At 24.6% G+C, this 22,184-nt stretch overlaps 6 protein-coding genes across 11 annotated transcripts; 4 read left to right on the plus strand and 2 right to left on the minus strand.

Annotated features, from left to right (window-relative positions):
- The first annotated feature begins 2,696 nt into the window (after positions 1 to 2,696).
- Positions 2,697 to 4,296, plus strand: LOC122848555. Its single transcript, XM_044146712.1, has 5 exons — positions 2,697 to 2,913; positions 3,009 to 3,167; positions 3,256 to 3,574; positions 3,665 to 3,827; positions 3,896 to 4,296. Exons 2-5 carry the CDS (start codon positions 3,012 to 3,014, stop codon positions 4,176 to 4,178), a joined length of 921 nt encoding a protein of 306 aa, XP_044002647.1. The 5' UTR covers positions 2,697 to 2,913; positions 3,009 to 3,011; the 3' UTR covers positions 4,179 to 4,296.
- A 2,609-nt stretch (positions 4,297 to 6,905) lies between these two features.
- Positions 6,906 to 9,677, minus strand: LOC122848556 (ras-related protein Rab-8A). Its single transcript, XM_044146713.1, has 6 exons — positions 9,454 to 9,677; positions 9,218 to 9,278; positions 9,114 to 9,134; positions 8,916 to 9,033; positions 8,641 to 8,844; positions 6,906 to 8,553 (listed from the first exon to the last, which is right to left on the minus strand). Exons 1-6 carry the CDS (start codon positions 9,575 to 9,577, stop codon positions 8,455 to 8,457), a joined length of 627 nt encoding a protein of 208 aa, XP_044002648.1. The 5' UTR covers positions 9,578 to 9,677; the 3' UTR covers positions 6,906 to 8,454.
- A 747-nt stretch (positions 9,678 to 10,424) lies between these two features.
- On the minus strand, positions 10,425 to 17,020 carry LOC122848558. Of its 2 annotated transcripts, XM_044146714.1 has the most exons (5): positions 14,137 to 14,314; positions 13,531 to 14,043; positions 12,566 to 12,913; positions 12,042 to 12,487; positions 10,425 to 11,964 (listed from the first exon to the last, which is right to left on the minus strand). In XM_044146714.1, the coding sequence occupies exons 3-5, from the start codon at positions 12,756 to 12,758 to the stop codon at positions 11,779 to 11,781; spliced, it is 825 nt and encodes a 274-aa protein (XP_044002649.1). In that variant the 5' UTR covers positions 12,759 to 12,913; positions 13,531 to 14,043; positions 14,137 to 14,314; the 3' UTR covers positions 10,425 to 11,778. The 2 variants fall into 2 exon arrangements, with proteins under 2 accessions (XP_044002649.1, XP_044002650.1); XM_044146715.1 differs by lacking the exons at positions 13,531 to 14,043; positions 14,137 to 14,314 and adding an exon at positions 16,881 to 17,020 and having other exon boundaries at positions 11,642 to 11,964.
- LOC122848559 (GTP-binding protein SAR1a-like) lies at positions 15,125 to 16,626 on the plus strand. The gene is made up of 5 exons (XM_044146716.1): positions 15,125 to 15,421; positions 15,802 to 15,921; positions 16,014 to 16,082; positions 16,165 to 16,400; positions 16,465 to 16,626. The coding sequence occupies exons 1-5, from the start codon at positions 15,379 to 15,381 to the stop codon at positions 16,579 to 16,581; spliced, it is 585 nt and encodes a 194-aa protein (XP_044002651.1). The 5' UTR covers positions 15,125 to 15,378; the 3' UTR covers positions 16,582 to 16,626.
- Positions 17,021 to 17,207: 187 nt separating the features above from the next.
- Positions 17,208 to 18,654, plus strand: LOC122848560 (GTP-binding protein SAR2-like). Its single transcript, XM_044146718.1, has 5 exons — positions 17,208 to 17,436; positions 17,880 to 17,999; positions 18,088 to 18,153; positions 18,238 to 18,473; positions 18,538 to 18,654. Exons 1-5 carry the CDS (start codon positions 17,394 to 17,396, stop codon positions 18,652 to 18,654), a joined length of 582 nt encoding a protein of 193 aa, XP_044002653.1. The 5' UTR covers positions 17,208 to 17,393.
- Positions 18,655 to 18,883: 229 nt separating this feature from the next.
- LOC122848561 (GTP-binding protein SAR1b-like) lies at positions 18,884 to 21,953 on the plus strand. Of its 5 annotated transcripts, none has more exons than XM_044146720.1 (7): positions 18,894 to 19,071; positions 19,336 to 19,400; positions 19,679 to 19,773; positions 19,933 to 20,052; positions 20,205 to 20,270; positions 20,361 to 20,596; positions 20,689 to 21,953. In XM_044146720.1, exons 3-7 carry the CDS (start codon positions 19,731 to 19,733, stop codon positions 20,803 to 20,805), a joined length of 582 nt encoding a protein of 193 aa, XP_044002655.1. In that variant the 5' UTR covers positions 18,894 to 19,071; positions 19,336 to 19,400; positions 19,679 to 19,730; the 3' UTR covers positions 20,806 to 21,953. The 5 variants fall into 5 exon arrangements, with proteins under 5 accessions (XP_044002654.1, XP_044002655.1, XP_044002656.1 ...); XM_044146721.1 differs by lacking the exon at positions 18,894 to 19,071 and adding an exon at positions 19,141 to 19,176; XM_044146719.1 differs by lacking the exon at positions 19,336 to 19,400 and having other exon boundaries at positions 18,884 to 19,071.
- Positions 21,954 to 22,184: the final 231 nt, after the last annotated feature.

Below are 22,184 nucleotides of genomic sequence, written 5' to 3' on the forward strand. Positions count from 1 at the left end.
CAAAGCCAAAATAGATTGATATTTTTCATTTTTATTTTTTGATATTTCATTATGTTTGAGTAAATTTTTCATGACACATGGAATTGTTGTTTCGTGTGTGCCTAGGGTCTCTACCATGTGCTCGACATGCTCGATTGACAGATCTACTTTTATGGAGTCAAAATTCAACCTACTGTTAATTTTTCTACTTTTGTCAGGTCATCTTTATTGCCTTCTCTTTTTTTTTAAAGTTGATGAATAGCCACGTGTAAAATTTTCACGAGAAAAATCTTGAGACACTTGTTGCTCTATCTACTCAACTGCAATACACAAAAAATAATTTAAAATTAGTTTTTTCTTAAATAAATTAAAAATAAATTATTGTTTTTTGGGATTAATTATTAATTTTTGTAAAAGTATTATGCATTTGAAAAAAAAAAAAAAAAACTGCCTCCACGAGAAAACATACAGTTATGCTGATGTGATGAATTTTGTCTATCGCCAATCTAATTTCGGCGACCGCGACCTATAAAAGCGACCTAGGAAATTTACTAAAAATATACATTATTATACTGTTAAGTGTGATGTTTTTTTTTATTTTCCAACACAAAAACATGACTCGTTTGACTTAATATGTCTTTCATTTTAATATTTGTTATTTAATTTTTTTTTTCTATTATATATTTTTTTTTTTAAATGCATTAAATAATTTTCTAAAATACAGCGATAAACTTCCTCAGGTATATACACACACAAAAAGCAAATAAATAAAAAATATTTGGCAGATTTTCAATTAAATTGTTTTCACACAAATACATTATAACCACGAATAATAATAAAAATAAAAAAAAGATAATTGGAAAATTAAAACAAGACACTGTATTTTAAAATTCTTTAAATGTCAAAAAATTGCAAAATAATATCGGAGAAACATTCAGGAAAAAATTTTCAAATTATTTAAACACATGGTTGACTTTTAGAAAAGCTCCCGAGCAATCGGAGAAGTTTCTCCGAAGCCCAAAAAACTCGAAGAAAGAATTGAGAGATAACTATTTTCTCGAATGGGTCAATTTCGTTAACATTCGTAAAGATTTGTAGGAATCCGTGATAATTCGTAAAAATTCGAAGAAATATTTTCATCAGGGATGGTTTAAATATTTTTCGGTCAATTCTCTACTAATACTCCGACAATACCTCGTTATTAGTCCATTTCGGAGAGATTACTCGGCATAAAACTGCTGGACGAGAGTTACACCGTCATTGGTCACTTGACGCAAGAAAATAACCATCAATCATCGATTGTTGATAAAACAATATCACTATCAATATTGACATATATTTTGTTTGTTCAACAAATATTTAAAAATAGGTAAGGTTAAAAAATATATAATTATTTTAGTACAAAGAGTCAAATAAAGATTATGATTAAATGATTTTGATTGTTACATTTTAATTGTATTTCTTAATTGCTCATATGACTTTTTTTTGTTTTTTCTAAACAGAATGTTCAATGGCACAGATTGCATACGTTGTGGTGAAGGGTTGGGTGCTTACCAAAGATTTTGCTTAGTTTGTGGTGTAGGGAGACGTTCACCAGAGTTACCTGACCTTCGTTTTTTAGATATCGAAGATTAAATAAGAATACTTTAAGGTGAAATACCAAATGTACAACCAAATCGAGTTGCTAATGTTATTCCTTATCAAGCTAGACCGCAAGCTGCTGTGATTAATCCAAATCAAGGTCATTGTATTGGACATAATCAATTTGCTTATAATAAGATTCTCCGTCATTTATCACGTGACAGAAAAGTTCCTCGTGATTGGGCCAAATTCGGAGCAAAATAGCCAAACACGAGGCAAACAAATAATCTCAATCTAAAAAAAAAAGTTCATAATTCCATAAATAAAAATCAACACATAATTCTGGTATATATCATAAATTTTATATAATTTAATAATAATTTTTTTAATTAAGATTGTGATTTTTGAAAAAATCAGGAAGACTACGGATATAAGAAGGGGCCATGGCCGTAAATATCTTCGTGAATTTTTAATCAGAAAAATTTGTCTTTTTTACATTTATGTGATAAGCGATTACTGAAATTAAAAAACGTCATTTTATTTGTACATATTATTTCAGAGTAATTGGGACTTGAGAAGATTGTCATCGTCATTTGTTATTGACAAAAAAAAGCAGATCAACTCACAGTCATTAATTACCCTGGCAAAAATATTTCTCCGAATTTTTCCGAATTTCTCCGTAATAATTCCGAATTTCTCCCAATAACTGACCCATGCAGTCATTAATTACCCTGGCGAAAATATTTCTCCGAATTTCTCCGTGATTATTCCGAATTTCTCCCAATAATTGACCCATGCAGTCATTAATTACCCTAGCGAAAATATTTCTCCGAATTTTTCAGAATTTCTCCGTGATTATTCCGAATTTCTCCCAATAATTGACCCATGCGGAGAAACGAGTGGAAAAATCCTCTTTCGTTGTTGATTTTGGAAGAATTTCTCTACGATAAAATTTTTTTTTTCACACGTTTCTCCGCGTATTTTTATTGTGGAGAAATATTTCCGAAGTAATGAAAAACAAAGTGAGAGCTTTTAATTTCATCCAACAGATGACACCAACAGAATCTTTTTCAATGATGTGTTTGCCGAACATATTATTGCATATTATTTTCTTTACGAGACTGTTACCACTTCCATTCGTCTTAAAAATATAATAAACAAATCAAACAAATAATTAAAAAACAAAGTATATTGTTTGACTATAGCCATTGTTTATTCACTCTATGTTTATTGATAATGAATATAATTTTGCCCAATTAAAAAGTTGAATAATTCTAAATAATAGTTGTAAAAAATTGACCATATATTATCAGCTGTCACAAGATAAAATTTTCAAAACTTTCCCCTGTCAAAGTAAGTATTTACATGTATCAATAAAAAAAAAACAAAAAAAGATTATATTTTGGGATTTTAAATATTTTTATTAGATTCGTATTTATTATACATAGACAATGAAAGAAATTAAATGGGAAGAAGTTGTTGTAAATGAAGAGAATTATTTAATATCATGTTGTAAAATTGATAACACTTGGAAAATAATGTTGACTAACCTCATTGAGTTATGGACTGAGAGTTTGACAAGGGAAAAAATTACCCAAGATTGTGAGGTATGTGACAATTGTATTGTTTATAAATCCATCATGTAAATAATCCAGCACGTTTTAATCAATATTTATAATTAGTTTTTTGTTGTAGAGTTTAAATCCTCTGCTCATCATTGAAGACATTAGTCTTGATAAAATAATATCTGAGTTATTAGACAATATTATTAAATATGCCATCAAAATATCAACAAGTGTTATAGCTCTTCAAAATAAACTCGATGATGGAATATTTAAATTTCAAATAAATTTATCCAAGAGCAGTCCCAATGAATTTTTTCAAGAAATAACAATACCACTCTGTTCATCTGTTGGTGAATTAATGAGAAAAAATAAAATACTAATTCAACAAATTAAAAAAAAAGATGAAGAAATTATTGAGTACAGAGCATGTGGAGCAGAGCTATTAAGAGGTTGTAAAAATTGCTAATTTATTTACAAAATAATTTAAATATAGATAAATAACAACTTATAAATTGACAATTAATTTTATTTTTTTCTAGAAAATATAAAAACTGAAACATTTAGCGATGAGATTTTAAAGCCTGGTCTAGCTGATTGGGACGTAAAATCTTGTGCCCATATATTTAAATCTGCTATTCCCAAAAATGATATTTCAAAATTGCACAATAAAATTATTAAAAAAAAAGAAGAAACAATTAAAAGGTAATTTTTATATAAATCTTTTTCATTAATTGTTAATAATTGAATTTTTTTTTTGTTAAAAAATTCAGGGAAGATCCAGTGATCCAAATGGAACTGATAAAAACAGAGGAGAAATTAATCAACGAAAAACAAAAAAATAAATCTATGAATACACCAAAAGTAGCATCAACTGTGCTTGATAATAAAATTCACCAACCAGTAATAAATAACTCAACACTTTTAGTTGAAAAACAATTAAATTTACCATCTCGTATTGAAAAAATTAACTTGAAAAAAAAAAATGAAACATCTAGTTCAGTGACTGTACCTGCGAAAAGACAAAAAAAAACATTAAAAGACTTCATAGCATAAAATTGTTAATTAAAAAAAAATTTTCAAGTCACAAATTTGTTTTGTTTTTTTTTCATATAAACTATAATAAAGTATTTATAAAGAAATATTTATCTCAAATATATTTTTTATATTATCAGTAAAAAGTGTGTGTATATTTTCAATTGAAACATCAAATTTTAATATTTTTTTTTCTCTTCTAACTTATAATCTAATAATAGATTTTTATATTATCTAATTTTTTTTAAAAAGCTAGAATGATTGAGAAAATTTTTTAATATGCAGGATTGTTTTTTTTTTACTCAGACATTTGTACAATAATATGTAAATGATTTTTTCATGTCAAAAGTTGTATTTATATATGACAAATTAAATTCAATAGTTCTGATAATTGACTGGATTAACACCACAAAAAAAAAGTATTGCCTGTACCTTGAAATTTTTGTACTCCTTTAGGCAAATACATTTCATAACGTATTCTTTCCGGACCTCGTGAATAAACTTTAAAATATGGTGATTGATAGAATGGATCGTCGAAAATACCATTATGGTTTTCAAGAGAAGAATTACTCAAATGTAAAGGTTTCTCATATTTACGAGCTGTCACTATTTCTCCTATTTGTTTGATACCCTCATAAGTTATTTTAGTACCAGAACAACCAAGGGTAATTAAACTTGGTGAATTTTCAACAGCTTTAATGAGTGAGTAATCAGTAAGATTCTTGCATTCTAATAAGCATAATTCGGTCATATCTTGAAATAATACAACTGAAGAATCAGTGATAAGTTCATTTGGATTATTAGTGACAATTAATAAGTTTGCTAATTTTTTCATTTTTGTAAGTGCAATTATACCAATATCTGTTACATTATCACCGGATATTTTCAAACTTTCTAAGTTGTCAGCAGTATTTGCGAGATTAATCAATAAATCATCTGTAGCTAGAACATCAAGATTAAAAAATAACTGCTCAAATTTTTTTATATTTAATTCTGAAAAAGGCATATCTGGATACACGATTGAACGCCAATACTTCCGATGATCATAATGAAATTGAAGCATTTGTTTACGTGATGCTACGTGTAATGAGGACAAAGCCATCTTGTAACCAAATACCTCTAGATGATTTAAAACTTTTAATTCATGAATGATCTGAAAAAAAAAAATCATTTACTAAAATTATTTTTTGCAAGAATATATAAATTCATTTTTTTGTTTTTAATTTTCTAAATTTTAGCTTACAGCAGTGAATGAGCCTGGTATATATATTGCATGTGAAAAAGGCATTTCCCAATTTGCAATAAAAAGATGATTCAAGGAACCAGCAACATTTTTCAATGACTTAATAAATGTTTCTGGTACACTGGATTCACATTGAAATGTAATTTTTAAAGTTTTCAGATTAGACATATGTGAAAATGAATTTTCAAAATGTTTATTTTCAACATGTTTGAATCTCACTTGAAGTTTTTCGAGATTAACACAATTTTCATTAATCAACGGCATTATTTGTGAATCATCATAGGCTAATATATTTAATTCTCTTAAATAAGTACCACATCGATTTATCAATGGTACCAAAAGTTTTACTTTGCCATTCCAAGGCAAGGTATCATCATTTTTCCAATAATTTAATTCAATTTTTTTTTCACGCCATGAATTAACAAGAGCTTCTTTCCAATTTTTGCAAACTGTAAAATTTGTTACCCACAATAAGTATTTTTTTTTTATTTATAAAATCATTTTCTTAATTTACTTACCCAATGCAAGTTTCGGCCTCTCAAATACTGATATATACTTGAACATAGGAACCAAGCATTTATCATTTTCATAAATTGTAATTTTTTCTGTAGTTGGATCATTCGAATTACACTGGCTGTCACAGAGTGTCTATAAAAAAAACAAAAAGCTATTTAATCACAGAATCCAACAACTTGAAGGAAAAAAAAAAAAAAGTCCCAAGTCAGGATTTGAACTCATGAACGGTGTGAGGAAGTAAAAATGGAAAAAAAAAGCGAGCGTTGGGGTAATCCAGTAAAATCACAGATAATAATAATAATAATTTCGACAGGATTAAGAGCTATTAATTATTTGAAAAAAAAAAAAAGGACAAAATGACAGTTATTACATTTTTGGCATTGAAAGTTTTAATAGTTATATTTAAAAAATATAAATAATTAATTACTTTATGATTATAATAATCTAACTTTATAATTATTATTTTTGTAAAAATACACTTACCAAACCGCCATCTTGTGTGTTCATTTTTGTGTTTTTTTTTGTTATAGAGTCCATATTTTTCAGTGCTAATGCGTAAATATTATTAAATATAGCGAATAAATATCCAAAAGATTATTCAATTTTAAAAAAATTTATTGAAAATAATAAACTCCACAAGTGGATTGAAAATAGCACAAGTTATTCTACACTATTTTACAAGATTGCCCAATAGATGACTGAACGTCATCACCATCACTTGCAAGTCGGTGAAAAAGCCAGTTCAAAATTCCAGGAACTAATATAAAATTTGGAGAACCATCAAGATATTCTCTATGGGGAGAACATATGTTTCAGGTTGACAACTTTAATCACAGGATCCAAAAAGTTGGAAAAAAAAAAAAAAAAAACACAAATGTCAGGTTTGAACCCATGATCGGTGTGAGGAACTAAAGCTTGAATAAAAAATCTTTTTTATAAATTGTTAATAATCAAATTTTTTTTTTGGCTAAATAATACCAGTGAACCAGTTTTTTTCGTATAATTATAATTAAATTTATAAAGAAATATTTATCTCAAATATATTTTTTATATATCAGTAAAAAGTGTGTGTATATTTTCAATTGAAACATCAAATTTTAATATTTTTTTTTTTCTACTAACTTATAATCTAATAATACAATTGTATATTATTATCTAATTTTTTTTTAAAAGCTACAATGTCTGTGAAAATGGCCACAGAAGATATAGTTAGTTTTATTTTTTTCTATAGGCAGTATTGTTTTTTTATTACTCAGACGTTTGTACAATAATATATATAAATGATTTTTTCATGTCAAAAATTGCATTTACTACAGAAAAAACCTAAGCCTCAGTGAGAATATCAATTTGCTAAAATAGACAAAAACATTTGTCAAATTAAAAATAACATATTAAATATTTAAAATATACTTTAATAGTTGAAAAATTAATTTTTCTAATACTGTATTTGATTGTGCCATTTTAATATAAAGTTTAAAAAAAATTCAAGCTATTATTTTACAATGAAAAAACATGACTAATGCCCTTACAAACATACAAAAAGCATCAAGTCTTGTAGTATTTAAGTATAAGAGCAAAATAGCTCAATATCGACTTTATTTAATTATTTTTTTTTTTTACTTTTCATATTTCGTAGGCACAATAAAGGCTTTTATTTTGCACTGTCAGCAATAACGGTAAATTAATTATTTCTTTAAAATTTCATTGATAAAAAAAATTATAAAAATTAATTATAAGAAGAAAATAAAAACATAATTTTCATGATAAATACAACATTATTTGAACATGAAATATTTCTACATTTTTCTATTTGAATATACATAAACAAATTTTATTTTTCTACATGATTTTTAATAAATCATTTTGCGCTTAATTAACGATTAAATCGTTGCGTTAATTGACTTTGTGAATTATAATAAAATTCACATAATGTCCATTTAATTTAAATAATATATTATTTATTTTTCATACTGGCCATAAGCCCCATTCAAATTTTAATACGTTTTATTTAAAACTCATGGTCCTCAATTAAATTTCTTATTTTTTTCTCTCTCTTTTTTTTCTATATTTTACTTTTATATTTTTACCTTACTCAGCCAAGACCCCGATCACAATACGCTTGAAGTCTTTATTTATTTTTTTCATAATCAATTATCAAATACTTTTTTTTACTTTTTAAATTTCATTTATAATATTATTGATTGATTGATTGATTGTGCAGATAATAATTTCTAATAGGCCTTGCATTAAGTGAAAAAATTAAAATAAATCTTATTTTTTTTTTTAAATTTTTACTTGTCCATTTTTTTCTAGATGCGAGATAAAAATATAGCTCGATTTCAATAGTCTTTTTTAATCATTAATGAATTTATAAAAAAATTAAAAACATTTTTTTTTTTTAAAGAAAAATTTCTCCTACAAAAATTTATCAGTAAATATTTTTAGCGAAATTGATTGACTCGTCTGAATTTTCGCTTGATTAATTTTGTCTTGTATAAAATTTTATAATAATAATTATTAAATTGGTTTACCAGTAGGCTAACATGAGCATTTCCATGCATCTCCCTGTTGCGATGGGGACTGTGCTTTTATTACGCTATTTGTACCTTCTCGTTCTGAAGCTTCAAACAAACTTGCCTGATAAAAACAGAAAAAAAAAGCAAATAATTTTAAAACGTAATTTTTACTTGAATAAAAAAATATAAATATATTTAATAATTTTACTCGTCTTCCTCTTTGTTCTCGTATTCTTCTGGCAAGTGTTAAAAAGGCAGCTTCAATATTAATATTTTCTTTGCATGATACTTCAAAAAATGGCATATCGAAATTTTCAGCAATTTTTTGACCACGTTCAACTTCTACAGCTCTATTACTTGATGCTTCACATTTATTTGCTGCCAGTACCTTAACCACGTCCGGTGATGCATTCTAAAATTAATTAAAAAATTAATTAATTAAAAAATAAATTATTAATAATTTTTTAAAAAATATCATTTTACTTCTTGTATATTTCTTAGCCAGTATGATAAATGATTGAAACTTTCTAATGATGTCACGTCGTACATCAACAATATTCCCATTGCACCTCTATAATAAGCTGTTGTTAAAGTTCTGAACCTGTATATTAAATTAATAATTAAAAATAAAATTAATTCAATTATCATAGCTGTAACAGGAATAAATTGATTTAGCCCTACCGTTCTTGACCAGCTGTGTCCCTGTAAAAAACAAACAAATAATTTTAAAAATCAATAACACTTTTTTTTCGAAACTGCATCAACAAGATAAGAATTCAACTCACCAGATTTGAAGTTTGATTGGTGTTCCATCTAGATTTATGATCTTTTGTTTAAAGTCAATACCTAAAAAATTAAATTACACAACAATAATAAAATTAAATCCATTTGTTTATGCATTTTAATTACAGTAATTTTAAAACAACAACAATTAAATTTTTTAAATTAGTTTCATTAGAAAATACTAAATTTATTTTTATAAAAAAAAACAACAAAGAAAAATAAGTGTATAATGACTCACCAATAGTTGATATATATGTATCATAATAACGCTCATCACAATAACGATGGACAATGCATGTTTTTCCAACATTTGAATCACCAAGAACTAATACTTTGTATGTAGCTGCAAAATCAAGTGCCATATTTAAATATCAAAAAAAAAACTTTATCTGTATTTTAAGTTTATGTTTTAAGAATAAACTGTTGTTGGGTCGTATTAGATTGTCGTTGTCCGGGGGTTGATTCAGGCATTTACCAACTTAATTCTCTTATTTTTAAATAGAGGGGTGGAAGATCGATTCGGAGCTTGCGCGATTCAAACTTACCCTTGTATCCTACCAATATACATCAATCTACAGACATTCATCAAATGCCATATATTTTTTTATTACTCTAATCATCAAAGATTGAAATTATTTTCATAAACTCAACCCTTGTTTAACAATTAAATTTTAATTTGTTAAATTTTTTTAATTCATGCATGTTATGATGATCCCTTTGAAGACAATGAATTTAATTAAATCAAAAAAAAGAATCTTGATAAAATTTCGTTCAGATAAATTACATTGTTTTACCTGAAACTTGATATAAAAATTTATATAGGGTTCGTGTAATAATAACTCAATCGATGCTACAAAAAAAAAAAAATATTGACCAAGGGTGAAAGTATGTGGGGTAAATAAAAAGGGAGAACATGAACGTTAAGTATTTTGTTAAATTTTAGGAGTTTGTCCTACCTAAATACTGATATGCTTGACGTAAATTTTATGACTTGGCATAAACACATTGACAAAGGGGATGAGAGATAATATAGGAAAGGGTCAAGTTCATATACTGAGTTCATGGGATTTTTAAAATTGTGGTAAACAACTGGAACTTCCTGTCACAATAAATTTAATCACAATTAAATTCAATGACTTATGTATTTTTATTTTATTTTTTTTTTTGAATATCATTGTTATTAAAATAATTACAAATAAATAAATAATTTAATATCAAGTCTTTGGTTTTATTTATTTCGTTGGTTTATAAATAATTGACATTAACATATGCATTAAATTAGTAAATAAAAATATACAGCTTATTCTAAGATCTAGTTTATAAAAAAAAGAAAAAAATGTTTCTAATTATTATTTTGATATATTCAATTAATAACGAGCTGCCAGACTAAATTTTTTTACTTGTATAAAATATTCTAGTGTTTTTTTTTTGTATAAAATTAACAACACTATTTTTTTTTTTTTTCATTTAAAATACATTCATACATTCATACACAAATTAAAAGATTTTTTTTCTTCAATATTATTGAGGTAATGATGATAACAAGCAACAAAAAATAATTATTATTTAATAGCAATAGCTGATATGATAATAATAATCGGTAAAAATACTTTTGTAACACATTCAGGCACTTTTAAAAATGACAATAATATTATTATGCTTATTTTTTACTATTCTACATTCTATTGTCTTGTTGTTATTATTAATCTTATTTAGCGTAACAATAAGTATACTGTTTTTTTTTTTTAACCAGTCATTATATGGTTCGAGGGTTTTTTTAAAATTCATTTAATGCCATACTTTTTTTTATTTATGCTTTATCAATTAAACATTTTACAGGGAGTATTATTATATTTCTCTTGATTTTTGTAAATTATTATTTTTTGATTAATAACGGCAAGACGTAAGCTAATCAACTAAAACTATTACACATTCTAAAACAATATAACATTTGAATAATAATTATGTTTAAGTTATTAAAAAATGATAATTTTCGATGAAAAATTGATATTTATAATTTCCATTACATTTATAAATTACTATAATATTAAAAACAATAAATTCTTTCACTCAATGAAAAAAAAAAAAATATAATAAACTACTCTATTTCGTTTTTGATTTTTATTTATTAATAATAACTGACTAATGATTTTTTAAGCAATTATAAAATAATATTTTTAAAATTTTTTTCTCTAATTCTAATTTATTAATACGTTTGTCTTTGATTATATGAGTATGTAAAGTCACATTAAATTAATTGTTTTAAGTATCTCTTTAAATTTAAATTATAAAAAAATAATAATAAATAATTAACCAATCAATTGTTTTATATGGAAATTAGTTTTTTAATTTTCTTATTTTTTTTTCCTTGTAGTTTTGGATTTTTCTAATTTTTATTGTTAAAAAAAATACAATTATCTTTTGGTTTTTATTTCTTTTTTTCTTTCTATCATTTTGATTTAGTATAATATTTTTTTTGTTTTATTTTTTTTTTCCAGCAATATAAGAAGCTCTCGATTCAATGATATTGATTTAAGAACACTTTATTCGTATTATTTATTTGTTAGAGTATAGCGCACATACCGAGTCCAACAAGAATCATTCCAAGCATGCAAGTTAGATCTCGTTTGATATTAGAGTCCTTGAGACTGGCACCAGGAAGCACCTGATAATCCTGCCACCAAAGAGACCACAATGGAATCACAACATGTAAAATATCAGGTATCATAAATCCCAAGTCACGAACCACCTGTATTTATAATGAAAAAAAAATAAATAATAAATTTATATATTTTTTAAAAAATAAAATAATAAAAAATAATTTACCTGATGAGCATAGCCTTCACCTCTCACAACATTAGTGATAAATTGATCCCAACTACCAGCAAAGATATGTATTAATCCAATTCCACTAATTGCAAATGATTTTCTACGTGTTATTGGACATTTTAAATCAGCTAATTGTAATACAAAAAATGTTGATAATAATTCAGTCATAGAAAATAATAATTGATGATACCATTGTGAATAATAATCATCATTCCAATAATTTATATATATCCACCATGAATAATAATGTGAAAATATTGCACCAACAAATAGTACAAACATTCCAAATCTTAAACGTCCACGAAACACTAACCATGCCAAATATTTAACAGCTTCATAAAATGCAACAACTCCAATAACTACTGTTGCCCATATTTTTAATGTTTGTGGTGTTGCATTAAAATACATGTGTTTATATGAAGCAATACCTGATTCATAAGAACCTAAAAATAAAATTAAAAAATATAAATTATTATTAATCACGTAAATAATTCTAATAATTTTATTATTTTTATAATTACCTTTAAAAACAGTATCCCAGCATGAACATGAACAATATTGTTTATCAACATCTCGTGAAAATTCTCGCCAAAAATACCAAAGAAATAATATATGAAGTGGTGGTATTACTAGTGGTGCTAATACACCAATTAATTTCGATCCAAAATTTGATATGTTTGAAAAAATAAGACGTCTTAAAATCCTATAAACCATGTTAATGATATTGATGGATTTTTTTTTTATACAATATTTTTATTTATAATTGTTAAACATTTTGAGAAGAATCACTTGCACTTCATTGCTTAGCAATGCTTAGCAATAAACCGGCTACCGGAGTCCGGAGAGACAGGCAGTAACAGCTGAAAGACCTGAAAAATAAAATGTAAAAGGGGAAATATAGCGCATGCTCAAAAACAACTTCAAAGTACTCAAGATGTAAGCAAGATGATGATACTTGACATAAAAAAAAAATTAAATAATAATAATTGTTTTATAAACACATTGAGAAAATAATTTAGAATTTTTTAAATCCTGTCTTATTTGTAATGAAATTTCGATTGTTTAAAAATCGAAATTTATTTGAATTATAATTAAAACTATATTTTGAAAAATAATTATAATTGTAATAACAAGTTATAAGAATTAATTTGAGTTTAATATAGTTGAAAAAGTATTAAAAATAAATTTAGAAAAGTTTAGATTGATTATTAGACGATAAATTATTTCTAGTATTTATAGGATGTTTATAAAACGACAAAGATAGACATATTAATCGATAAACTAGCAAGTAGAGAACTTTTGATTTGAATATTAGAAAATATATAAAATCTAAATTTACATTTTTATTAAATAACAAAGTTTGTAAAAAAAAATAAAAAAATTAAATTCAAGTATAAAATAAAAACGAAGTAAGTAATGTCTAGTTTATATAATTTTAAATTTTGTTTTAAATATAAATTTTCATTACACTTGTCACGATACGTACTCAATTCCCCAAATAATATATATTTATCCGAGAATACTACTAATGTAGTTCATCGACCTATCATACTGCACACATTTTATTTTCTTGTGCTAATTTAAGTATACTAGAATTTAAAATTTCATACAAGTCTTAAAACTTGCACTTGATTCCATTTAAAATTCCATGGAGAGAAAAAAAAAAAAAGAAAAAATCTTTCGTCTGCATGTTTCTTTAGAGTCACATTTATAAATTTTTGCATTTATTTTGAAGTATAATTATGGAATAAAAGACCGGAACAGTCAGTAGGTTGTTTTTTATTTTTTTTCCTTTTTTTTACACCCATTGAAAGTAAGGTGCCCAACTTGTAACTTGTGCCAGATGGTACACTCGGATAATATTAATTCACCTCAATGTGTTGAAAAGAGAAATAAATATATTCTCTCTACCAATTGGATTTTTGCTTCAGCATGAGAACCAAGTGTCAAGGAACAGATGGACAACTGATTACTACCACAAGCCTTTTTTCTTCTGTTACTATTCATACAGAAAAAACATAATAATAGTAACAATAAATGCATAAATAAATATTTAAATGAAAAAGTATTTTTATAAAAAATCATTACAAACTTGTATGTTTAAAATTTATTGAAGTAATAAAAATTGATTTAAATAATATCAATAAGTTGACAGCTTATTCAACATTTGATCATACGAATGTAAATATATTTGAAGTGATGTTGTCTATTATTGTTGTAAATATTTATAAAATCATTTTTAGAATTAAAAAAAACAAAAACTCAATATCAATCTTCTGTTTATGCCAGATTCTAAAATAAATAAAATGATTTAATTATAATTTTTTATAAACAAAAAATTGGATATTGATGAAAAAATTCTTACTTGAAATTAAAAATAAAGATAGAAGTCTACTGCATGGGTTAAATATAAATATTTTGTTTTCACTTTTTTTTATCTATTAACATCAAGTAGTTCATTATAAGCTTGATTTTTTTTATTCTTTTTTTTTTTTTGTAATTCTGGTGTTATATCTAGATGTTGTTATTCTAAATTTTCAAACCAGAATTTACTTGGTGCATCATCAATTAATATATAATTTTTTTTAAAATGTTTAAACATTTTTATTGTATATTAAATTTTTTTTTTCAATCAAACTTTTTTAAATTATATATTTTGTAATAATCATCCTGGTTCAACGTCATTTAATACTTGTAATAATTTATTCTTCATAAATTGTTGAACATTCCTTATTTTTTTAAACATTTTTCGTTATAGCTATCTGCAAACAGTTGATTTAAATTATTTGTTTGTAAATAATGATATTTGTTGTTGTTTACCTTTAAACGTCATGCATCGAATAACTTCTAACCTCTTGATAATAATATTAAAGATTAATAACACAGTAAATAAATTATAATTTTTGTTCGTTGGAACATAATTTAAAAACACAATTGTTGACTACAATTCATTTAAATTGTTTATATACCTATATTCAGTAAAATTGTTGATAAAAAATCATAACAAATAACAACAAATAATAACAAAAATGTCAATAAGCTTATATAAATTTCCGCAAAATGGCGTTGGCACTACCTGTTGAACATCTGGCTGACATATAAATTACATTGTATTACATATGTATGCATAAAATAGCGGGCTTTCTTGTTTTCTCATTATCACCACTTGTTTGATTACAATTAATCAGTTTTTTTTTAAATTGAATTAAACAAAGATAAATTTTAAATTTCATTCAAACAAGATCATAGATATATTTATAAATACTGATATTAATAAATAATATTTTTTTCACCAATATTTTTGTTTAATATTATTATTTAATATTAAGAACACATGTTCCTTTACGATTGGATCTTCAATGGCCTAGACTATCTTGGTGAGTTACAATTTTTCTAAATACTATTTCAACTTAAAATGATCAACTAATTTTACATTGCAAAATTTATTTATTTAATTTATTATTTTCTTAAAAAATTACATTTTATTTTCAAGTCAAAAATACATTATTGTTGATAATTTTAATTGGGTAGATAATATTTATTATTAACATTATTCTAGCTAAATGACAAAGTTATTTTTATTTATTTGTAATCAAAAATATTTTTTATAAATGTTACACGTCAGTTTTTTAGTAAAAAAAAACGATAGAAATAAAAGACATGTCACTGATAAATCAATGACTCATCAGCGATTATTTTGATAACTAACACCTCAGGTTATTTACATAACCAATGTCGTCTATTTTTCTATAAAAAGGTTTATGGCGAAAAAGTGGCAAACTATTATTTCTTGGTTTGGGTCATGCTGGAAAAACAACACTTTTTCATCTGCTCAAAACTGATAGATTGATGCTAACGTCCCCAACGTTTAGTGCACGTAATAACAACCAATTAACTATTAATTATAAATTAAATTAAATTCACAATATAATATTAATTAATCTCTTCTTTTCTTTTTTAAATTTGAAGAATGTGAAAAAATTTCAATTGATAATAGGTGTTTTACAACATACGATCTTGGTGGTCATTTCATTAATGGTAATCAATAAAATGTTTAATAAAGTATTGTTAAAATATAAATAAATTTATCAAAGATAATTTATTTTTTTTATTTCAACAGCTCGAAAAATTTGGAGAGACTATTTTTCGTTAGCTGATGCTATTGTATTTCTAATTGATGCAAATGATAGATCATATTTCCCTGAATCAAAAATTGAACTTGAAGCTTTATTGACTAATGACGATATTAGTTCATATCCAATACTCATTTTAGGCAATAAAATTGATAGAAAAGGTGCAGCATCTGAAACTGAAATACTGGAATATTTTAATATTCACCATTTGACAACTGGAAAAGTGAGTCATTTATTATTAAACTTTAAAATTAATTTATATTTGTTGAAATAATTATTAATTTTAGGGAAAAATATCAAGAAAAGATATTCATAGTCGTCCTTTGGAATTGTTCATGTGTTCAGTGCTTAAAAGAGAAGGATATGGTGAAGGTTTTCGTTGGCTTTCTCAATATATCGACTAAATATTTATTTTAAAAAAATAAAAAATATTAACATTATTATAATATATCTATATTATCAATTTTTAAATAATTTTAAAAAAATAAATTTAAGAAAACTATACAATTACTCAACTTTGAAAAAAGTATTTTTTTAAATTATATTTTTATTCCAGAAGCTTTTAATACTTGTAATAATTTATTTCCTATAAATTGCTAAATATTTCTTATTTTTTTAAACATTTTTCATTAGCTACCTGCAAACAGTTGATTTAAATTATTTCTTGTTTGTAAATATTGTTATGATATTTGTTGTTGTTTACCTTTAAACGTCATGCATCAAATAATTTCTAACCTCTTGATAATAATATTGAACATTAATAATTACGTTAAATTGGGAGTAAATAAATTATAATTTTTTTTCGTTAAAACATAATTTAAATACACAATTGCTGACTTCTCATTTAAATTGTTGATATATTATTAAAAAAGGTGTATTGACTTCAGTAAATAATATTGATAACAAATCATAGTAAACAACGAATAAGAATAATAATAATAACAATGTCAATGAGTTTATATAAATTTCCGCAAAATGGCGTTGGCACTACCTGTAGAACATCTGATTGACATAAAACAGCGGGCTTTCTTGTTTTCTCATTTAGCTCATTTATCATCACACGTTTGATTACAATTCATCAGTTTTTTTAAACAAAAATAAATTTTAAAATTCATCACATAAACAAGATCATAGATATATTCATAAGAACTGATATTAATAAATATTCTATTCACGAATATTTTTGTTTAATATTATTATTTAATATTAAGAACAAATGTTTCTCTATGACTGGATCTTCAATGCCCTAGGCTATCTTGGTGAGTTACAATTTTTCTAAATATTATTTCAACTTGAAATAATCAACTAATTTTACCTTGCAAAATTTATTTGTTTAATTTATTATTTGCTAAAAAAATTACGTTTTGTTTTCAAGTCAAAAATACATTATTATTGATAATTTTAATTGGGTCGAGATCTTGCATCATCCAAATTAAAAACATGTAAATTTAATGATAATAATTTGTTATTAAAATTATTCTAGCTAAATGACAAAGTTATTTATATTTATTTGTAATTAAATATATTTTTTATAAATGTGACACGTTAGTTTTTCAGTCAAAAAAACGATATAAATAAAAGACACGTCACTGATAAATCAATGACTCATCAGCGATATTATTCTGATAACTAACACCTCAGGTTATTTACATTTAAAAATAATATGATTACAAACTAATGTCGTCTATTTTTTTCTAAAAAGGTTTATGGAAAAAAAGTGGCAAATTATTATTTCTTGGTTTGGATAATGCTGGAAAAACAACACTTCTTCATCTGCTCAAAACTGATAGATTAATTCAAGCAAACCCAACACATCTTCCACGTAAGAACAAACAATCAACTATTAATTATAAATTAAATTAAAAATACAATATAATATTAATTAATTTCTTTTTTTTTTTAATTTAAAGAATGTGAAGAAATGTCAATTGGTGACATGTGTTTTACAACATATGATCTTGGTGGTCACATTGAGGGTAATCAATAAAATTTTCATTATAAATTATTGCTAAAATATAAATATTTTTATTAAATATAATTTATTTCTTTTATTTCAACAGCTCGAAGAGTTTGGAGAGATTATTTTCCAGCAGTTGATGCTATTGTATTTCTAGTTGATGCAACTGATAGATCACGTTTTCCTGCATCACGTCATGAGCTTCATGGTCTTTTGACAGATGACAATATTAGTTCATGTCCAATACTCGTTTTGGGCAATAAAATTGATCTAGAAGGTGCAGCATCTGAAACTGAAATACTGGACTATTTTAATATTCATCATTTAACAACTGGAAAAGTAAGTCTATTATTATTAAACTTTAAAATTAATTTATATTCATTCAAATCATTATTAATTTTAGGGAAAAATATCAAGAGAAGATACACATAGTCGTCCTTTAGAATTGTTCATGTGTTCATTGAATAAAAAACAAGGATATGGTGAAGGTTTTCGTTGGCTTTCTCAATATATCGATTAAATATTTATTAAAAAAAAAAAAAGTAAACATTAACATTATCATAATATATTTATATTTTTGTTTTTTTTTTTAATTTCATCTATTATTAATTTTTAAATAATTTAAAAAGTAAATAAATATAATTACTCAACTTTGGAAAAATTATTTTTTAAATTACAATTTTATTCCGGAAGATCCGGATTTAAAATGGCGACTCAGTGTAACGTCATCAGTGCCAACTAAAAAAAATGGGTTAGGTCTACAACAGTGTGCATATGTGTGTTTGTGTCAAAAAAAAAAAATTGGAAAAACACACGACTGATACTCAAAATATTTTTAATAATTTTCCATTTGTTAATGATTAATATTAGTTATTTTATAATAGACAAATTAACAAATTAAAGCAGCATCTAAAACAAATAATTGATTTAATTCGAGGTGAGTTTTTTTTTTTGTTAGTGAATCACCAAGTCCCAGATCATAAATCCAAAGTGCAAAACCAATATCACCAATTATGCGCCCCCTTTTGCCAAGCATAACGGAGTATGTCTTATTTTATTTTTCTTAACTACGTTTTTTTTTTTATATTATTAAACATACGTTTAATTTATTTATCAAGAAACCAGTGTTATTTTTAGTTAGCATTAATTTTTAAAACATTGTTGTATTTTTAATTGAGTTATTATTATTATTTTTTGTTAGTCGTGACACAGCTGTTTCATTGCAACTGCTGTTTTGTGCTGCATATCAATTATCTTAATTCTCAAGTGAGTGTCTTGATTAATTTTACAAAAAAAAAAAAAAAAAAAGAAATTAGTTGCATATGCAGAGAAGTTGTGTTAAAAAAATTTATTTACGTGTGACAATTTCCCAAGACCCAAAAAAATATTTAAGACGTCTGTCAAGGTTATCCACGTATCTCCCAGAATACTTGAAACATTGTGACTTGTAAATATCATCATTTCCCTTGTCATGAATAACGCGTAATACATGTGACGTTTTTATTTATTTATTACTAATTTTTTTTCATTTGATTTTATTGCAGTATCATTGAGAGAGACAGACATTTGTTGCGTTTCATTTTAATATCATAAAACATGTTTATTTTTGACTGGTTTACTGGAGTTCTTGGCTACTTGGGTAAGTTTTTTTTTTTGTTATTTTTATCAAGTTATTGAGTAAACAATTTTTGCATGAGATTGACATGAGAGACATGTGAATAATATGTTTTACCAATATGTTAAATTAATTGAGTCTCAATTACTCTCAAGGCTTTTATTAATAAAATTATTTTTCCAGGGCTATGGAAAAAGGGCGGTAAATTACTGTTTCTTGGTCTTGATAATGCTGGAAAAACAACACTATTACACATGCTCAAGGATGATCGACTAGCTCAACATGTACCCACATTGCATCCAAGTAATTAATTTTATTTTTTCTATAACAAAATGACCTTTGGTTTTTTGTTTTTGTTTGCTGTATTAAATTATTTAAAAACTCGTAATGTCGGATGTTATTTCATGAATGAATAATTAATTATTTCAACATATTAACATAAATATTTTTTTTAGCATCTGAGGAATTGTCCATTGGCAATATTCGTTTCACAACATTTGATCTTGGTGGTCACTCACAGGGTAAATAAAATTGAAATATATTTTATTATATTTATTTATAGTAATGAGGTCAATTGATAATTAATAATTTTATCATATTAATTTATTTAGCTCGTCGAGTATGGAAGGATTATTTTCCAGCAGTAGATGCTATTGTATTTTTAGTTGATGCAAGTGATAGATCAAGATTGCCTGAATCAAGAAATGAACTTGAAGCTTTATTGACTGATGAACAACTCAGTACATGTCCTGTCCTTGTTTTAGGCAATAAAATTGATAAACCAGGTGCAGCATCAGAAGATGAACTTAGAAATTTCTTTAATCTTTTTGGCCAAACATCTGGCAAGGTATTTATTGATTGATTTGTTATTGATTTATCATTGACTTTAATTATATTGTATAATGATAAATAATATTTTATTTTTTTTCTTAAAAAAAGGGCAAAGTAGCTAAATGTGATCTTCAAGGTCGTGCACTTGAATTGTTCATGTGTTCAGTATTGAAAAGACAAGGATATGGTGAGGGCTTTCGTTGGCTCGCCCAGTACATTGACTAAGTATCCACGTAAATATACATTTGATCAATTCACTACATTTATCAGAAATAAAATCTTAAAAAAAATCATACGATCTAATCGTTATTGATCGATTAAAAAAAAAAAAAAAAATTTAACTATTGAACATTTTTTGTATCTTTTAAAAAGAAAAAAAATATTAAAACAAAGTAATAATAATTCACACATTGGTATCAGAGTTTATAGTATTTAATTCAAAATTAATCTGATATTAGTGAATAACATTTTCATCATAGATTAAAAAAACAATGAAAAAAAAAAAAAAAAAATTAAATAATAAAATTATTTTAAATTGACAAATTTAACAACTGAGGTTAGATGAATGTTTTTTTTTTTCTTCATGTCCAGTTGATTACAATAAACACCTGTTTTAGTTTATTTAAAAAAATAAAATAAACATTAAAATAATGGAATGAAAAATATTAAAATAAAAAATAAAAAAAAAAAATTAACATTTTGATAAATAAATAATACGTACGAATTTATTATTTAAAATATTTTTCTGGGAGTTTTTTTATTTATTTTTCTTTGTTTTTTTTTTATATACGTATGGTACAATGTAAATAAAAGCTTATTTGCTTTGAACATTGTGAATAAAATTAAACATATTTTGTTCATACAATACTAATTTTTGGTCGTCGAATATAATTATTAATTTATAAATTATTTATTTTTAAAAAATTATGCTGAAAAAAATAATTTATTTTAAATAGTTACTTGTTTGTCTTTCTTATCTATCTGGTAGTTTTTTAATTGAGCTAAATAGGATAACAATAAATTAATGAATCAGCTGTTTTTCTGATACGTTGAGTAATCTTTATCGTGTCATTATTGCCATTTTTGCTTACGTTATTATATTTCCGGAATCATGTGATTATTATCAATGAAAATAATTGTTCACAGTGTTTTAAATTTAATTTAATAATATAAATACTAATTGAAATTAAGTAAAAAAAAATAGAATAATTTTATAAAGCCAGTATAATTTCCTGTTAGTTAATCAAGTGCTGGGGAATTCCACTTTGGTTCATTGTCTTTATTGATTATTCGAGCACATAAGTCCTCTTTAAAGTTTGATTTCTTTATTAATATATTGTTTGCAATATTAATCTCCACTTTGAGACAGTTAATCAGACAAAGTTTTTTTTTTTCCAATTGTTTTTATTGACATTGTATATTAGCAAAATATTTAATAAGCTATTTATCTTTTTACAAGAAAATTAAAATATAGAATGTTACCGTTCATTTTTTTTTATTATTCGTAAACAATAAAATCAGTTGTAACGTAAATACTAATCGGCTCGTTAATCACTTTTTATTATTTTTTTTTATTACAAGTCTGTCAACAGTTGAGCTGTATA

Source organism: Aphidius gifuensis, linkage group LG2, assembly GCF_014905175.1.
Source record: "Aphidius gifuensis isolate YNYX2018 linkage group LG2, ASM1490517v1, whole genome shotgun sequence".
Taxonomy (NCBI): Eukaryota; Metazoa; Arthropoda; class Insecta; order Hymenoptera; family Braconidae; genus Aphidius; species Aphidius gifuensis.

Bases quoted from the DNA above. Each gene is read 5' to 3' on its own strand.
- LOC122848559 (XM_044146716.1), top strand. From the start codon at position 15,379: ATGTTCCTTTACGATTGGATCTTCAATGGCCTAGACTATCTTG. The intron at 15,422-15,801 runs GTGAGTTACAAT...TTCTATAAAAAG, and splicing joins CAATGGCCTAGACTATCTTG to GTTTATGGCGAAAAAGTGGC. The intron at 16,401-16,464 runs GTGAGTCATTTA...TATTAATTTTAG, and splicing joins ACCATTTGACAACTGGAAAA to GGAAAAATATCAAGAAAAGA.
- LOC122848561 (XM_044146719.1), top strand. From the start codon at position 19,731: ATGTTTATTTTTGACTGGTTTACTGGAGTTCTTGGCTACTTGG. The intron at 19,774-19,932 runs GTAAGTTTTTTT...TTATTTTTCCAG, and splicing joins TGGAGTTCTTGGCTACTTGG to GGCTATGGAAAAAGGGCGGT. The intron at 20,597-20,688 runs GTATTTATTGAT...TCTTAAAAAAAG, and splicing joins TTGGCCAAACATCTGGCAAG to GGCAAAGTAGCTAAATGTGA.
- LOC122848556 (XM_044146713.1), bottom strand. From the start codon at position 9,577: ATGGCACTTGATTTTGCAGCTACATACAAAGTATTAGTTCTTGGTGAT. The intron at 9,279-9,453 runs GTGAGTCATTAT...TTAATTTTTTAG, and splicing joins TACATATATATCAACTATTG to GTATTGACTTTAAACAAAAG. The intron at 9,135-9,217 runs GTGAGTTGAATT...TGTTTTTTACAG, and splicing joins CCAATCAAACTTCAAATCTG to GGACACAGCTGGTCAAGAAC.
- LOC122848560 (XM_044146718.1), top strand. From the start codon at position 17,394: ATGTTTCTCTATGACTGGATCTTCAATGCCCTAGGCTATCTTG. The intron at 17,437-17,879 runs GTGAGTTACAAT...TTTTCTAAAAAG, and splicing joins CAATGCCCTAGGCTATCTTG to GTTTATGGAAAAAAAGTGGC. The intron at 18,474-18,537 runs GTAAGTCTATTA...TATTAATTTTAG, and splicing joins ATCATTTAACAACTGGAAAA to GGAAAAATATCAAGAGAAGA.
- LOC122848555 (XM_044146712.1), top strand. From the start codon at position 3,012: ATGAAAGAAATTAAATGGGAAGAAGTTGTTGTAAATGAAGAGAATTAT. The intron at 3,575-3,664 runs GTTGTAAAAATT...ATTTTTTTCTAG, and splicing joins TGGAGCAGAGCTATTAAGAG to AAAATATAAAAACTGAAACA. The intron at 3,828-3,895 runs GTAATTTTTATA...TAAAAAATTCAG, and splicing joins AAAGAAGAAACAATTAAAAG to GGAAGATCCAGTGATCCAAA.
- LOC122848558 (XM_044146714.1), bottom strand. From the start codon at position 12,758: ATGGTTTATAGGATTTTAAGACGTCTTATTTTTTCAAACATATCAAAT. The intron at 12,488-12,565 runs GTAATTATAAAA...TTTTATTTTTAG, and splicing joins CTGGGATACTGTTTTTAAAG to GTTCTTATGAATCAGGTATT. The intron at 11,965-12,041 runs GTAAATTATTTT...TTATAAATACAG, and splicing joins GTGAAGGCTATGCTCATCAG to GTGGTTCGTGACTTGGGATT.